At 37.4% G+C, this 19,672-nt stretch overlaps 1 protein-coding gene across 1 annotated transcript in view; it reads left to right on the forward strand.

Moving 5' to 3' along the window:
• Nucleotides 1-539: 539 nt before the first annotated feature.
• LOC137404607 (neuralized-like protein 4) overlaps nucleotides 540-19,672 on the forward strand; it is a 129,947-nt gene continuing 110,814 nt past the window's right edge. The window contains exons 1-3 of the mRNA XM_068090827.1: nucleotides 540-723; nucleotides 15,911-16,097; nucleotides 19,091-19,273. Coding sequence (XP_067946928.1) covers nucleotides 565-723; nucleotides 15,911-16,097; nucleotides 19,091-19,273 — 529 coding nt within the window. The 5' untranslated portion in view covers nucleotides 540-564. The remainder of the gene's footprint in view (nucleotides 724-15,910; nucleotides 16,098-19,090; nucleotides 19,274-19,672) is intronic.

Genomic DNA, 19,672 nt, shown 5'->3' on the forward strand with positions numbered 1-19,672 from the left:
GCTAAGTTTTTCCATATGTAATATAAATTTTAATATAATGGAACAGTTGTTATTTGCCTGAATATATCATTTGCTGGGTTTATGCAACTGTAATACAACAGTTTGTATGAATAACATGGTCCACGAAAATCTATTTTACATCTACTTATCATTTGATATATCCCATTCCATATGTTATAAATAGGTTTTCTTCTATCAGGGCACTCTAAACGTTGTGTAAGAAGAGTTTTCATTAACACCCAGCTGGAAAATAACTATTCAACATGTACATTTCTGTCATTTTTCACCGTTTGTTTACAAACGGAACTAGCATTCGATTAGCTCTCCAATATGGCGCATACGTTACGTATCATTATCAACGTAAAAGTCACGTGATTGCCATTCCAGGGGTTTTAAAGTTCAATGGTCGGAATCGACCACTTAGACTAAGATTAGTAAAAATCAGACTAATATATCGCTGAAAATTATGAAAACTAGCCCGTTGAGAACTTATTGGCCTTGACTCTGCACTAACACTACTGTTGGTTGACAATCGCAACTTTACAAAATGTCGAATTCGTTGTGATGGCTTTCCACAGTAAAACCGGTAGCCTGATATCTTTAACAAATGGAAATAAAACTGCGCAAAGAAGATATGCTTCTACAGAATTCAACAAAGCTGTTGTGCTTAGTGATAGACCATTGAATGACAATGAAATTTTCGAAGTTAAAATCGATAAGAGGGTGAGTATAGTTGACCAAAGTAGTTACTACAGCCAATCCAGGAGCATTCCATGTGTGACCTACTTTATGGTCTTGATAAAATAAAAACTTTGGAGAAAGTATTTTTGTTCAGTTATGTTTGTTTTTGTGACACTTACGAAAAATGCTAGGGCCAATTAGTTTTCTTATATATCCATTTTGCGAACTGACGTTTTAGTAGTATCTGGTTACTAACACGTTTATGAGGCATTTTACACACCATCACATACCTGCCAACCCAAGAGTGGGGCAATGCGTGAGATTTGGTTTTGGGGCAGTTGATGTATCAATGATAGTATATATAAAGTTGTGGAAATTGGGGCAAAAATCTCACGCATTTCTCACGCATTTTCATTTTTTCTTTGGGGTGATTGCGTGAATCTCACGTCCAATGCGTGAGAGTTGGCAGGTATACACCATCAGTATGGTTGTATTTGTACGTTTCAGAATATATAATTAATGAGCACTCCATTGGATTAAAACAAAATGAAATATTGACATCAGCCAAAGGTTGCTTGATGGTACCTGAAATAAGAATAGATGTGATCAAAACAAGTATTTGGCCTCTGTAAGTTCTGAATCTTGGTCTACTAATCTCACTAAATGCCTCTCAATTTCAGCTCTGTTGTGATACTCTCCTTTATTCACCAAGCATACGTAGCTTACTGACTCCGTTAACACAATGCTCCTAGCATAACTCATCAACAGCAAAAACAGCTACGAAAACCACAGCATAATTGCTTTATAATAACATACCATAACATACCTTAGGCAAGACTAACTAATGACAAAAACATAACGTGATTACTTTAATAGATGATGGAGTGTGAGACGGCGCTAAAACAATTATAAATGACAGACCTAATCCTACTATGCATATGATAGGTATTCCAATTCACATTCTCCCCTGATCTCTAGATCATATAAATGGACCTGCAACGTCAGTAAAGAACAAAATCATTTAAGTAAGGAGGTAACCTTCTGTCTCTCTCTAGGGGTAAAGTATTGTTCTCACGTAAATCACTGTCACTATTGCTCTCACTATTGTCAGTATCATTGCTGAGCTCACTAACATCAAAGTCACTGATTTGGTCATCACTATCTTCTACGCAATATTCTACAATTCCATTGGTCACCAGGCGGTCACAACTCTGTGATATTTGTGAGTCAGCTATAACAGGTCTTACATCGGCCACGTGTCTATTTATACCTTCCACTTCGACTACATGATCTGCTACCACTCTTGTCACTTTAGCTTGCTTCCATGTCGTATCAGTTCGCATGTTCCTCGGTTTCACATAAACCACATCGCCCGCCTGATAGGGATTGGCTTTTGTATCCCGCAATTCTCCTGGTAACCCAATAGCCTTGGGCGCTCCTAATAGCCTGGCCTCATACTGATACACATTAGCTGCAGGAACTATATTGTCAAAGTTGGGTGAGTTGTTGTGCCAGTAGATCATGTCTTCCACCCGACCACCAGTTCGGGCAACCATTCTTTTAATTGTACGGTGGTTGCGCTCTATTATGCCGTTTCCTAAATGTTTATATGCACAACAGAACACCTGCATTATCCCCCACTCCTTGAAAAATTGAGTCATCTCAGAGCTTCTGAAGCATGGCCCATTGTCACATAGCACCTCGTCTGGAGCTCCTCGTTCCAAGAATATTCTATGCAACTCCTTGGCTACTGTGGAAGCAGTTTCATTTGGCAGTCTTCTCCACATAGCAAAGCGACTTGGTCCGCAGTCAATCAGAGTCAAAAAAGCTCTTTTATTAACATACGCAATGTCCATTGCCACCCTCTGCCATACTTTGTCAACCGACAGCCGTCCATGATTCCATTTAATTGAGACGGGATCCACTCGCCGACACTGATTGCAAGAATCTACCACCTGCTTCATGACCTTCTCATCCACATCTTGTCCACGTCTTCTTGACTCCCAAATAATGCTTACCATGAAGCTTTGTTATTTCCTTGGTTTTATCATCTAATGTCACTACAGCTAGGCACGGGCTGTTCAGCCACTTCTGTGGTACTCTGGTTAGCACATCTGCCTTGTTAGATGTTGAAGGCACCAACTGAATAGTCATCTTGATGTGATACTCTATTACCAATTGGGAAATGATCCCAAGTCTTCTCTTGATCACCATCTCACTCAGGCCACTGACCTTAGGTCTTTTACTATCCACTAATATTGACCGCACCCAGCCGTATACACTAGCAGAATCAGTTACGATTTTCAGTTTAGCAATCCCCCAGGGCAGGACAATATTCAGCCCTTTTATCACTGCTTCCAACTCAGCAACATTGATATGTGACCCATCAACTTTCCTGAGCCATGTAGCATCTTCCACGATACTTCCATCTATCTCCAAACAACAACCAACTGCCAAACTGCTTGCATCACACCACACAACACCTTCTAAAACATTGCTCACACTCCAACGCCCAGTGACTGGATCATGCTGCGAGATTTTGTTCATGACTTCCTTGGCAAACGCTCTGACAGGCACTGGAATCTCTTCATCTCATCCTATCTCATTAGTTTGTCGTTTCAGGTAACTGCAGGCAGGTCTCAGCCATCCTGCCACTGGGTAATGACCAATCAACTTCCCAAACACAGAGAATAACTCACGTTTTGTTGGAATCTCCTGTAATATGGGCATTACACTATCTCTGTACCATTTGTACTGGTTATCTGGGTCTTTGATTACTCTCAGACCTAGCACACGGGAGTTGGTCAATGGCACAGGCTCTTTTGTCTCCAAGTCATACTTTGACAAGAGCCGTCTGACTTCTTCAGCTGTAACGACACTTTCGTCCACACAAATGTCATTTATATAGTGATCAGTTCCCTCTTATATGCGGCTGTCTTGGGCGAGAACCTTCGCAATTATCTTTGACATTACTTTAGGGGCGACACTCAAGCCAAAACCCATTCTTTTCATCACATATAGTTGTCCTTTGAACTTCACAAGTTGAAATCTTTGCAATTGTTCTGACAGTGTATTTGTAGGTATGCTTTCCTCAAGTCCAAAATTGAAGCCTGATTGTCTCTTTTATGCCATGCCCGTAGTTTTTCTTGGCACACTGCCACATCAATTCCAGGGTTACTCTTTATAAAAGTGTTGAGCTGTCAATAATCCATGACCGGTCTGACCTTTTTTGGCTTGTTTGGCTGCCGTGCAGCCATTAACGGTATAACACCATCTGCTTTGCCATGAACATGGGGGTTAAACTTTTCAAGCCATCCATTGCTTATCCATTGACTTACTTCATCATCAAAGATCTCTCTACAATCGTTGGGCACTGCATATTCACTGCCACTGGTTCACCATTTTCCCATTTCCACTCCATCGTCCACTTTACACCATCAAACACAGCTGTAAAGTCACTTTCATCAATCTTCAATTGCTCTGGATCATTTTCTGTCACTGCATCTGCTGCACAGTGCTGTCCTCCAAACCGCACATCATTATTACTTCCAACATACACTCCTCCCAGCATGGTTATAATGTCCATTCCAATAATCATCTGGGCATCACACACAAGCTGTGGGGCAACCAGGCATCTAGCTGTTACATTTGTATTATTCACCAACAAATGTACTAATACTTCACCACAACATCTTGTACTTTCACCATTTAGCATTTTCACTACCTTTTGTGGTCCATGTTTTGACAAGCCCAACTCTTGACAAAGCTGACTTATAAGCACGGACTGTTGCCATCCAGTGTCCACTAGAGTTTTTATCATGCAATCTTGTATTTTGATGGTGATAAATGGCAGCACCTGACTGATTACTGACGTTGTGGAGGAACATCCGGTGCTGACGCTCCCCCCTGACCATTTCCCTGTTGTGCAGTCTCCTTGCCAACTGCACAGTGCTTTGCCAGATGTCCTGGCTCACCACATGTGTAACATACACGAGGCTTTCTTATCTGTTGCCTAGGAGTAGTATTACCAGGACAATCACGAGCAAAATGATTTGAGCCTCCACAAGTAAAACAATCTCGTTTGTGCTTCATCGTCGCACCTGCTGCACATGCCACAAGTTGCCACATGCCACGAGCTACAAGTTCACTCAAGCCTAATTTCTCTACTGATGCCATGGATTTTAGCTGAATAGAAATATCTATTGGCAGCCCTGCCATGAAAGCACATTTCATGATTGGTTTCGCATCATTTTGCCCCACTAATGCTACTAACCTTCTGATGTCAGCCAGATAAACATCAACTGGCTCACCCTCTTGCAGCACTCTTTTTTGCAGTTGCTCATAAGCTGCATAACAATTAACTCCAAAAGCCATCAGCAATGCAGATTTTAGCTTATCATAATCCTCTTTTTCACTGTCCGGCAGTTGTTTATACACTGCGAAGGCTGGTCCAGCAAGAAACAAGGGCAGAAATGTTTGAAAATCTGTAATCTTTTGTAATTTTCCAACCAGTTCTAGCTTATCCAACCAATCACTGAATTCTCCACTGGAGCTATCCTCATACTTAGCGATTATATCTGACAGCTTTACCGATGCCATTGTTGAGCCGAAATAGCTTGTAAGTTCTGAATCTTGGTCTACTAATCTTACTAAATGCCTCTCAATTTCAGCTCTGTTGTGATACTCTCCTTTATTCACCAAGCATACGTAGCTTACTGACTCCAGCAACACAATGCTCCTAGCATAACTCATCAACAGCAAAAACAGCTACGAAAACCACGGCATAATTGCTTTATAATAAAATACCATAACATACCTTAGGCAAGACTAACTAATGACAAAAACAACGTGATTGCTTTAATAGATGATGGAGTGTGAGTCAGCGCTAAAACAATTATAAATGACAGACCTAATCCTACTATGCATATGATAGGTATTCCAATTCACAGCCTCATTAGTTCAGGTTGAAGTGACATGCTTCGGTAGTAATATCTTTGTAAATTACGGTGTAATGTACCACATACAATACTATCTGCCCCGAGCTAATGTTGACGTTGCTGGTTTGGTAAGATTTTCCGAATTATTGTATCACTAGTCTCCAAAATAGCCTATTTATTCAAAGGAGAAACTTTATTTTATGAAATACTTTGTTATTTAAGCCTATAATAATTGCAAATAGACATGAACTAGGTAAAAGTTGTTGAAGCTTTACAAACATTTTTATATTCTTCTAACCAGTATTATGTAACTATTTCGTCTTCTTTTTAACCTTTTCACTTATATGCGTATCGAATATAGCAGACTGATATGAATTGTATACCAATATATCAGTGGATAACACTGAATTCAAAATCAGTAAGGCACTATATTACACTTTACTAAAAAATAAAGTTTTATTAGATGTACTTAGAGGTCACACATGACATCCTAAAGATCAACTTGGCATCAGTTGCAGGCATGATTTGAAATTATTTCTTGTTGCTGCTCATACTTCGACTTACACTCACCTTGGTTACACTCACCTCAGACTTGTTTTAAATTGCATGAGGCACATTTTATTTAGTGTGCATAATTCTTAGTCACCTTTTTCAGTACGAAATGATATTTTTCTAGGGTTGTTGATCATTTTGTTTGTCCTGGAGTCTGTAATTATGAAATTCTCTCAACAAGTTCAAAGATATTAAACAGACTCACTACAATTAGCTTGGTTTTTGCTGATCTTGAAGGGACCATCTTTTTTGAACCAACATATATCTGATCTCAGAAAATCTGAACTGCCAATTTTAAGTTAGGCTCAATTTTTGGTGAATGCAAGTCAAATTGATTCAATCTGTAGTGAGTCATATCTATTCAGTCTACTCAATCTATTCAGATGCATATATGCACATTCATCTCATCACTGACGTGTAAGGTATTTCATGTCATTACTGACGTGTAAGGTATTTCATATCATCACTGATGTGTAAGGTATTTCATATCATCACTGACGTGTAAGGTATTACATTTCATCACTAACGTGTAAGATATTACATCTCATCACTAATGTGTAAGGTATTACATATCATCACTGATGTGTAAGGTATTACATTTCATCACTGACGTGTAAGGTATTACTTCTCATCACTAATGTGTAAGGTATTTCATATCATCACTGATGTGTAAGGTATTACATATCATCACTGACGTGTAAGGTATTTCATATCATCACTGACTTGTAAGGTATTTCATATCATCACTGACGTGTAAAGTATTACATCTCATCACTAATGTGTAAGGTATTTCATATCATTACTGATGTGTAAGGTATTTCATATTATCACTAAAGTGTAAGGTATTTCATATCATTACTGATATGTAAGGTATTTCTTATCATCACTGATGTGTAAGGCATTTCATATCATCACTGACGTGTAAGGTATTTCATATCATTGCTGATGTGTAAGGTATTTCATATCACTGAAGTGTAAAGTATTACATCTCATCACTGGTGTGTAAGGTATTTCATGTCATTACTGACGTGTAAGGTATTTCATATCATCACTGATGTGTAAGGTATTTCATATCATCACTCATGTGTAAGGTATTTCATACCATCACTGAAGTGTAAGGTATTTCATCTCATCACTTACATGTAAGGTGTTTCATATCATCACTGACATGTAAGGTATTTCATATCATTACTGGCGTGTAAGGTATTTCATATCATTACTGACGTGTAAGGTATTTCATATCATTACTTACGTGTAAGGTGTTACATCTCATCACTGATGTGTAAGGTATTTCATATCATCACTGATGTGTAACTTATTTCATATCATCACTCATGTGTAAGGTATTTCATACCATCACTGAAGTGTAAGGTATTTCATCTCATCACTTACATGTAAGGTGTTTCATATCATCACTGACATGTAAGGTATTTCATATCATTACTGGCGTGTAAGGTATTTCATATCATTACTGACGTGTAAGGTATTTCATATCATTACTTACGTGTAAGGTGTTACATCTCATCACTGATGTGTAAGGTATTTCATATCATCACTGATGTGTAACTTATTTCATATCATCACTGACGTGTAAGGTATTTCATATCATCACTGACGTGTAAGGTATTTCATATTATCACTGATGTGTAAGGTACTTCATATTATTACTGGTGTGTAAGGTATTACATCTCATCACTGACGTGTAACTTATTTCATATCATCATTGATGTGTAAGGTATTTCATATCATCACTGATGTGTAAGGTATTTCATATCATCACTGATGTGTAAGGTGTTTCATATCATCACTGATGTGTAAGGTGTTTCGTATCATCACTTACATGTAAGGTATTTCATATCATCACTGACATGTAAGGTATTACATCTCATCACTGATGTGTAAGGTATTTCATATCATCACTGACGTGTAAGGTATTTCATATCATTACTGATGTGTAAGGTATTACATCTCATCACTGATTTGTAAGGTATTTCCATCTCTATACAGTGAAACACGAATAACTCAAACTTCAAGGGACAGACCGAAGGTGTTCGAGTTATTAGAGCGTTCAAGTTATCAGGACAGTCATAAGTGCACGTATTTATCAGTAGATACATGTACATATACAAACTATATATCAATCAAAAGCATAGATTGCTTGTTGCAAGTTAAAGGGTCTCTCGTGTGAAGTTTTAAATATTTTTAATCAGAAAGTATAGATATTTTTCTATCACTTGAGATTTGTTTGTTGTTTTAGGTGATGTTACTGCCAGGACGTTCTCAGATTAAAATTGGCAAAACTTGATCGCGGTTAAAACGCTCAGAAAAAATACATGCGTATTTTTCTACCGAGCGTTTTAACCAAGATCAATTTTGCAGTAAGTCAGTTATTACAAAACTGCTTTACTATTAAAAACCCATTATCAATTTTGCCGATATTACTTTAAAGTTATCCAAATTTTACCTCGCTTTTCTTGCTTTCGGAGGGCTTATCGCTAAGCGGATGTTTGGTAAAATTTGATTTTTGCAAACCTTTAGACAAGTCGTTAATGAAAATATTTGCCGATGTTGGTAATAACGAGGCCTAAGAACTACTAGAAGTCGATGTTTATCTCTATGGCTTGGAATAAAGTGATATTCTAAAGCGATAGTAACAACCGTCTCGGTAGCCGTTTGGAAAAAACTGTTCGAGTTAACGGAGTTTCGGTCGAGTTATTTAAAGCCATTTATCATTGCGTGGGAACGGACCAAGCAAATCCATTCGCGTTAACCATGTGTTCGATATATCCGAGGGTGATTTATCCGAGTTTCACTGTATAAATTTCTCGAAGTATGTCGTATATATGTCGGAAATCCGGCTATAGATCATAAAATCTTGAAATAAATATTCCGTATCGAAGAGGATTCGATCTCGAACCAAGCCGTTCACAAATCTTATGCCTAGCCCACTGGACTATCATAATGGAAGTCGAATCCCTAGCCTGCCAACATAAGGCATTATATCAGAGCAATACCCAACTGCTTTACGTATGACGGGTCATAGCATAACGTCACGAAAAGCTGTTCGCTCACATTATTAAGCTGCCTAATAGCAAAACTCTCACTACTTCTCATTGTTTATAAGACAAAAAACTTTTCTCATGATATGTAGTTTGAAACTAAGAATGGCAAATGTTGTAATATGTTAAATACAAATCAATTTTCTGTCCAAATACTCTTCTGTTACACAGGCAGCGCCGGGTGGCACAGCTAGTAGATATATAAACCTAGATTGGCCAATAGAGAAAAAGCCTGTCAGACTTAAATAGCATGACGTAACGTCATTGTATTGTACCTCTCGCTTGACTGCACTATTGTTAACAATGGAGCTAATGAGGAGAAGGTGACAAAATCACATTTATTTTAACATAAAAACCTTCTTGTATACATAATCCAGTAAACTAAAGCAATTCTATGATAATATCTGATAACCACCATAGATTAAGTATAAAACTATAAAAGCTATGAATTGTTGCACACAAATCATGGGCCATCAGGGCTTTATTTACCACCATCTCCTATCCCCGTTCTCTCTTTTCCCCTTCTCCAAAGAAGAATTGAGAAGGGAAAAGAGGGGGGCAAATAGCCCACCCACCCGAAAAGCCAGACCCTGGCTAGGTAAAAGACTAATATCATGTTGAACTAAACATGACTAAATATGATGAGCCTGTGAAGTTTTGATCTGATCAGGGAAATGGAATCAATGGCTTTCTTAGCTAGAGCTGGAACGAGACCAAGGAATGCAGGGTCGGACCAGACTCAGGGTTAGCAATGTGGGCCAAGATCGGGTCGGACCGGCTCAGCACGCGCGATTTTTTATTCATTTATGGTTAAGAAATAGTTCTATTGCAGCCTAATGTTGTGACATCAATAAACTATGATAAAAGAAACCATTATCACACCAATCATTATATTGTGTGGCTTGGTTTATAGATGCAATCTACAATTTATGGCTAGACATTGGTGGATCAATGCTATTCAATGGGTGATAGATTATGGCATGATTTGGCTAGTGTTTTTATTACAGATTTTATTCTCAACTGCTATTATTATCAACAAGAGATTAGTTAAGAAATACTTTACAAATATAGAAATAGATAACCCAGCATAGTGGAAAACAAAAATCCATCACTTCCCTAAAATTTCTGGTATTAGTGAAAGAAACTAAAAATAAAATGAATTTGCTGGATTGAAGGTTCTTAGATGCGCTTTTAAGTTCCTCAGGATGCCCTCGTTGTAAATGCCTCAATAGAATTGAGGTGGACCCTTCTTTGTAGCTTAAAGGTTGACTTGCAATAAAATTCACATTACAGTTATTTGGTATCGAAAGATTCACCATGTCTTACTCTGTTGTGTTGTAGGTGCCAAATACGTGGAAATGTAATTACAAGCTCTTAAAAGCTCAAAAACGAAAAGCCGTCGTAGATTGGAATCTGTTTATTTCTCTGACGTGGTCATTACAGTTTGGTTATCGTCTTGTCACGTGATGTTCTCACGTGAATTGAAAAGCCAATGAAAAGCTCAATATAAAACTTATCGTAGCACTAGTTTATGTCAAACACTTTGGGTTTTACCGAAGACCCCGTATCAAATAAAGATGCTCGCTACTTTACAGTTTTGTTTCGCCATTATTCAATCGTCAAGTCGTAATCTGATCACGTGGCCCAATACTTCGAAAATGATTTTTGCAGCACTTTTCGATTATCACAGGTGGCCAACAGGCTCGTCATGATTATCAGACAATGATATGTACTCCTTCGAGCTAAGGTTAAAAAGTTTAACGATTTTTTACGGTAAGTTATAAGATATCAGTGCTAAAAGTGACAGCATTACAATGACGATAAAACAGACGCGTAAGAACAATAGACATGGTTTTATTGAATGCGTAAAGTATATTTATGAAAATATTTCGACGAATGAGGTTGCATAAAGTGTAAACAGAAACCATCCTGTAACAACTACGTCCCATTTGAGCCGTTTTGGAAAGCGAATCCAAACTACAGCGGTCTCGTGTGGCTGCGATTAACTGTTTGTTTTTTAGCTTTTAAGAGCTTGTAATCACCTTTCCATATATTTCACACCTACAACACAACAGAGTAAGACATTGTGAATCTTATGATACCAAATAACTGTAATGTGAATTTTGTTGCAAGTCAACCTTTAACTTGCTTTTGAATATTGTACAAATAACTTGGTAGTTTCCTTTCGTGACTGGCTTCTTCATCAATTCCCAGACCACCGACATGTCAATTATTTTTTGCCGAAAAACGTTGTGAAACCTATAGTCTAAAGACTATTGTCGCAGACGTAAAAATATAGCCTTGACTCACCTTGTTTTATTTCGCCTGGTCCTTCCGCGCTAGGACTATATGCGACTCCATTTCAATCGCACTTAAAAAGCGATATACAACCGCTGTTGTTTAGCCATAAACCTACCCGTGTCTTTGTATAGGAAGACTCGAGGGTCGGGTGGCCCAAGACCAGACGAGCTACCCGGCCAGCTCTATTCTTAGCTTCATAATGCACCCTAATCGAAATATATCTCTTTGCTATCTCACGGGCTAGGCTACTAGCTTGATGATTACACTTAAACAATAGCATGATGTTGAACCTCGGCAACTTCTCCATGGTGGCAATTAGTGCTAGCCTGGGAAAGTTTTTCACCAATCCAGCACTACTAAGCAACGCTCTCGTCGCTTTCTCACTGTGGTTGCAAACCTCAATCACCACAGGCGAAGACAAAGTCAAGCCACCACGATTCTTAACTGTGATCAGGGAATTCGCTGCTTGGTTTACATCATAGTTGGTAACTTCCACGATGCTAGTGATACAATCATTACACTTCAGCTTTGGTGACCTAGCCAGCTACATAGCCAGCTGTAAAATAATCATTCTGTCTCATTTTTGACTTAGACATACTTGCATACTCATCATATTTAGTCATGTTTAGTTCAGCATGATATTCGTATATTTGCCTAGCCAGGGTCTGGCTCTTTGAGCGAGAGGGCTATTTGCCCCCTCTCCTTTCTCCCTTCTCTCTTTTCCACTTCTCACTTCTTCTTTGGAGAAGGGGAAAAGAGAGAATGGGTATAGGAGAGGGTGGCAAATAAAGCCCTGATGGCTCATGATTTGTGTGCAACAATTCATAGCTTTTATAGTTTTAATCTAAGGTGGTTATCAGATATTATCACAGAATTGCTTTAGTTTACTGGATTATTTATCCAAGAAGCTTTTTATCTGAAAATAAATGTGATTTCGTCACCTTCTCATTAGCTCCATTGTTAACAACAGTGCGGTCAAGCATGAGGTACAATACAATGGCGTAACATCATGCTATTTAAGTCTGACAAGGCAACCGATGGAAATAGCTATTATTGGCCAATCTAGGTTTCTATATCTATGGGTATTTCTCAAATATACAAAAATACTGAACATCGTCCAGTTTCTCTGCAAGTTGCTCTTTTCAATGTAACACCAATATTAACCATGTAGTATTTCTAACTCAGCAGTATTTGTTTGGACTAATTGCTTCAACATAGAACTATTTGACGTATGAACGATTTGACATAGGAACTATTTGACACATGAAGCAAATCTCGAAATGAATAGATAGGTTTGGCGACTCTAAGCAGACATATTCAATATTGCAAATATCAGCTCTTAGAAGATGACCTTTTACTCATAAAAATATTGCGCGAACCATTGGAATGGTTTTAAAATATATATATATTCAACAATTATTGATTTGCTCAGAAAAAGCGATCGAAATAACTATTTTTGCCATTTGGCCTTGTGAGCTCTTTTATCTTGACTAATAATACTAGTTGTGGCATGAACAGCATGCATGATTGGTCATCTCAATGCATTGGAGAGGTTTATGACAGCATGCATGATTGGTCATCTCAATGCATTGGAGAGCTTTATGACAGCATGCATGATTGGTCATCTGAAATCATTGGAGAGGTTTATGACAGCATGCACGATTGGTCATCTCAATACATTGGAGAGGTTTATGACAGCATGCATGATTGGTCATCTGAAATCATTGGAGAGGTTTATGACAGCATGCATGATTGGTCATCTCAATGCATTGGAGAGGCTTATGAGAGCACAATTGAAAAATGCTGCTTCAACATACCCTTACTTTACATAATACATGTAATACACAGCTGTGTATTAAGCAGTTTTCCTGACTTCAGCAGCACAAGTACAAATAATGAATAATTCTACGTGTATCTTTAAAAAATGAATTTTCTCACTAAGCTTTTAAAGCAATTTCAATGAAAAATTTCAACAAGTTATCATAACAACGACTTTTTCAAGGAAAAATTTTCAAGCACATATTGGCCTATGGTAGGCCATTTATAGGAGGTATGACATGTCAAAACTGGTTGTGAAGCCAGCAACTTCGCTGTGATCTGAATCAATGTACTTGTATGTACTAGCTTGTTCGTTTAATCATCTGAGATAAATTTGTGCTGAGAAACTTATTTTTTAGTATGAATTTTTCTTAGAAACTTGTAAACATCAGGTATCAAATGACTGCTATTAGACTAGAGATTAAACCTCACAACTAGTACCTCTGCTATCTAACAAGATTGTATCTAGTATTGTATCTGTATTGCTTAGTCTGACTAGATCAGGGCTATTTCTACCTTGTCGCAATTATATGATGTAAAACCATTTTGTGTCACTAATGTAATACTTGGAAGATTTCACAAGTTAACCAACTGTAAACTGAACATTCTTTCATTTGCTATGAAATGAGTTGGAGTACGACTCCAATAGAAAAATGTTAAACTTTTGGCTGATCTATGGAAGCACTCTATCGATTTGCTTAATCTTTCACATAAGCCGTTATGCACTGAGCTGTAAAAATTCTAGTCAGCAAGGGGAGATAACCTTCTAATGCTCACAAGGTAAACCTAAACATAAAAACCTGGATTAGATTTACACATAGATGTAGTTTTTTAGAAATATTTCAAGTCTCCTGTCACAGATTTTAATAGCAATAGCGTAAAAGAATTGCTTTAATGAAATAAATTATATATGTAAATTATATAAGTAGTGAGATGCCGATAGCTTGCAAATAAATCAATGTGTGTTTTGTAATAACTCCAAAAGAAAGGAGTGTATAAAATTGGATTCTGTTTTATATGTCCAACACTTTTTTTAATTTCACATCTTGATGGAGTTATAGTTATAATGTATTGAATCTTTTATTTTAATGTATTCTACAGGATTTAGAAACTTCTTTGCGCACCAAAGAGTTTCTTTAAGCGCACTAGGCGCTCCTGCAGCGGAAATAATCTGTTCCAGGAACGTTTATGTTATAGGAATTTCATGTTACAAGAACTGCAGTAAAATACATGTAAATTGCGTAATCTGTTCGCAGATCTTTTCAAACGCACTCCTTTGGCCATACAAAAAGGAAAAAACTAGCGCCATAAGTGGTTTTATAGACCATGATTGCGATAATTGTATAATAAGGTAATGGGGAGCGCACAGCTTCGACGTTCATTTACAACGATTTGCTAATTTTTTTTTCAAACAACAAAGTCTATTCTGGTAAAAGTAAAGTAAAGTAAAACTAACAACAAATATTTAGTCTACAATAAAGCAAAAAAAAATTTTTAATTATAAAAAGAGCGGTACATTGTTTGTCGTTTATCTGTATCGAGGGGTGAAGGTTAGGGTAAACGAACTATTTCCTTTGACAATACAAGCCACCTTTGGACTATTCCGGGCAGAATGGTTGTTCTTTGTTCATATTACCGTATGATGAAGCATCCTAAATGTTACTCATAGTAAATGGCTGGCTGGCACACAATGTTAGTGACAAATCTTACCTGCCTAGTTCTCTCTAGCATTTTTTAGCATTTCCAAGGATACAAATGTGTAAAACAAGTAGCCTGGCAGACTTTTTGTATACAGTACACGCTTCTATAACATAAATTCCACTTGACATAAAGAATTTACGTGAAGTATTTCCTTGGTACTGCTTAAAGATTCTATATAACGTTGTCAAGTCTGGCGAGTTCTCAAATTCAATTTGAATGGTAGCCTATCTTGCCGCACTTGCGAGAAAAATATGACATGTGTACAGCGTTATATCTATTATATATACAACTTATATACATCAGGTATCAGATGTAGTGAAACCTAGAATACGTACATAGTTGCAGTGCATAAATCAATCACTATTGAAAGTATATTTGAAAGCCATTCAAAGAGGCCACACAACAGTTTTATGAATAAAATGTCAGCTGTCAAGAGCTGATGACTCCGCAATAGAGTTACTGCATTAAAAGATGGTGGACCGGTGTTTTAACGTCGGAGTGGTGGCTTGACTATTCCGTTTCATCATTTTTATGACAAAACATTCGTTTAGTTATTTTAAATTTGTTTTGGATTTCCATCTTATTTTAAAAAAGCTGAGAAATTGCAGCTACAAGACTTGAAGCTAGATTTTTGACAAATAGTCAATAATAAGAAATAATCAATAATAACAATGCTGGTTGACATTGAAGACTAACAGTCAAGTACTATTCACCTAGTGTGGAGAATATAAGAATGAAGAGGGTGGAAGATCCAGAATATAATTTGGCAACTTACCTTTTACAGTTTGCGCTGCAGTTTCTAGAATGCTTTCCATTTTTGGAGACTTGCTAGATTCAGTGTTGGGTTGTGCGTTGTTTTAGTTAAACTCATGGAGTGGATCAGTGGAAATCGGAGTAACAGCGTGTAACCCAGACACACTCTCCTCCTTGCCAGCCAGTGCAACTGGACTGAAACAAGGCACATGGATTATGTCTGGGTGTAACATTCTCAAAGATGGTGGAGCGGTGAAGGAACACTATGGATTAGACTTAGACAAGCTTGTTGAAGGTACGGAGTGAACGTACCGCTTCATTCATCCTTTCTTCATCATTTCTCCATTCATCCTACCTTCATTCATCCTTCCGTCATTCATCCTTCGTTCATCCTTCATTCATTTCATTCTTCAGTCATCCATGGTGATGAGTCATCCATGGTGATGAGTCATCCATGGTGATGAGTCATCCATGGTGATGAGTTAATCTTTCTATATAGTAAGTTAGCTTGTCAAAAACAGTCTTATAGCTTTATTCTTAATGAAGCCTGGTAATGCAACATTTGAAGGTTGACTATCAAAATATGCGGGTACTCTTGGCAGTTTTGTGCACGTGGGAGATTGTAATGAGTAACCTGTAATATGCATAATTAATTGGTGAATTGGCAGAGTGGCCAAGTTCGGTAGTGGTTAGACGTTAGTGGTTAGACGGTAGTGGTTAGACGGTAGTGGTTAGACGGTAGTGGTTAGACGGTAGTGGTTAGACGGTAGTGGTTAGACGGTAGTGGTTAGACTGCTGAACTGTAAATTAGAGTACTAAAGCTCAATTCCTAAGTGAGGTAATTTTTTTTCTAATGTGAGCAGGGCTTCTGGCAAAAAGTATAACTCTTGATAAACTTTCTGTATTGTGGTAGCAAAGAACTGATATGGTAACTCATGATAAGAGCCTATAAAAGCCTTACAAATAGCCCATACAAATGTTTGACTGAAGTTGCTTAGAACGTTCCATCATACAACTTATAATGAATATACAGTAGAACCTCAGTTCTTGAACATAATCAGTTTCAGAAGGTTGTTCGAAAACCGAGTTGTTCCAGATCCAAAACAATTATTTCCATTAGAATTGATATTAGAATTGATGTATGTAAATTTTAATCTGTTCCAAGTCGAGATAACAACTTCGGTAAAGTATTTTTTAATATTTTACACTTTAAACTGTACTGTGTACTACATACTATAACTAAAAACGGGTAGATATAGATCGTGTTTAGTTTTAATAAAAAGATTTTCTATCTATGATGATGAAAAAAGAAAGCAAAAAGTAAACATTTCGTATGTTTTGCTCTTAAATCATCGAAAACATTCCAGGTTGAAGTACAATACCAAAAATTGCAGAAATTGATAATGAAATAGCGAAAAATGCAACAGATCTGTTACGTCAGAACTCGTGTGAAAAAGAAAATATAAAGATTAATGGCACGTTTACTTCACATCTTTGAAGGAGAATCTTCCTCCTAAACAGTTTCGGGTAACTCGACTGGAGAAGTTGTCTCCTTAGCAAATTTCTTCAATTGAGGCACGTCGTCCCAGACAGCTTCTTCCTTTTTGTAAATAATTTATGAAGCGTAACATGCTTCTCCCTTTGTTAACGAATGTTTCCATGCTGTTTCCAGAGCTGTTCCGAACATTCAATTCTAATGCGAATGCTCAGGTTTGGTCGAGAACCAAATTTATGTTCGAAATCCGAAGGGAACAAATCTCAATATTTTTGGTCGAAAACTGAATCGGTCGAGAACCAAAGCGTTCGAGAACCGATGTTCCACTGTATTGTAACTTTTATAGCAATCATATAATGACTAAACGTCTTCTTATGTACTACAAATAACCACAAGTATTCTTATATACTACCAATAACCACATGTCTTCTTATATACTGCCAATAACCACATGTCTTTTGATATACTACCAATAACCACATGTCTTCTTATGTACTACCAATAACCACATGTCTTCTTATATACTACCAATAACCACATGTCTTCTTATATACTACCAATAACCACATGTCTTCTTATATACTACCAATAACCACATGTCTTCTTATGTACTACCAATAGCCACATGTCTTCTTATGTACTACCAATAACCACATGTCTTCTTATATACTACCAATAACCACATGTCTTCTTATGTACTACCAATAGCCACATGTCTTCTTATGTACTACCAATAACCACATGTCTTCTTATATACTACCAATAACCACATGTCTTCTTATATACTACCAATAACCACATGTCTTATATACTACTAATAACCACATGTCTTCTTATGTACTACCAATAGCCACATGTCTTCCTATGTACTACCAATAACCACATGTCTTCTTATGTACTACCAATAGCCACAAGTATTCTTATGTACTACCAATAACCACATGTCTTCTTATGTACTACCAATAGCCACATGTCTTCTTATGTACTACCAATAACCACATGTCTTCTTATGTACTACCAATAGCCACATGTCTTATATACTACCAATAACCACATGTCTTCTTATATACTACCAATAACCACATGTCTTCTTATATACTACTAATAACCACATGTCTTCTTATGTACTACCAATAGCCACATGTCTTCTTATATACTACCAATAGCCACATGTCTTCCTATATACTACCAATAATCACATGTCTTCTTATGTACTACCAATAGCCACATGTCTTCTTATATACTACCAATAACCACATGTCTTCTTATATACTACCAATAACCACATGTCTTCTTATATACTACTAATAACCACATGTCTTCTTATGTACTACCAATAGCCACATGTCTTCTTATATACTACCAATAGCCACATGTCTTCCTATATACTACCAATAATCACATGTCTTCTTATGTACTACCAATAGCCACATGTCTTCCTATATACTACCAATAACCACATGTCTTTTTATATACTACCAATAACCACATGTCTTCTTATGTACTACCAATAGCCACATGTCTTCTTATATACTACCAATAACCACATGTCTTCTTATATACTACCAATAACCACATGTTTTCTCATATGTTACCAATAATCTTCATCCTTTGAAAAGAATACATCTGCAAAATCAGAGATTTGGGCCACCCAATAGCCCCAATATCAAATTATCAACCCGCTACAGTCAACCAGAATATTAGCTTGCTACAGGCATGCAGAATATCAGCCTGCTGCAGTCATGTAGCATCAACTATTGTAGTGTACAGATATCCGGTTTTGATTTTAACAGGTGACACGTTAGGTGTGATGCGTACCAGTGCCGGTTTGCTTCATTTCTTCATAAATGGAGAAGATCAGGGCATTGCTGCCAACTCGATACCATCGCGGGTATACGCTGTTGTGGATATCTATGGGAAATGTACTCAAGTTACAATCAATGCTGTTAGACTTCTCGATACAAACCAACGTTCATGTAAGTTACAATGTCATTACTGCACCTGTGCATATTAGTAAGGTTCTTCTTTACTTTAGGAGCAACCGGCAGCGAACTCGTGTGTCGTGTGAGGCTCTTTAGCTGGATGAAACATGTCCCTTGTCTGCAGAGCCTGAGCTTAGCCTGAGCTTGTTGAGATGAACTTCTATGGTTCCCATATATGTCGCAAAGCACCGGCGACAGCACCGCAGGCTATTAGCGGTGGAATGGGAACCTACGCGCTGGGTACTGCCGATAGTTGCCGGCGGCAACGTAATAGTTTAGCGCTGTTTAAATTTCGCAAAAGGCCGCAAGCAAAACCTTCTCGAAATGCACTGTACGGGTGAATGTCACCATTATAGTAACGGCATGCCGAGCGAACATTTTATTTGAATACGC

Source organism: Watersipora subatra, chromosome 9, assembly GCF_963576615.1.
Source record: "Watersipora subatra chromosome 9, tzWatSuba1.1, whole genome shotgun sequence".
NCBI lineage: Eukaryota > Metazoa > Bryozoa > Gymnolaemata > Cheilostomatida > Watersiporidae > Watersipora > Watersipora subatra.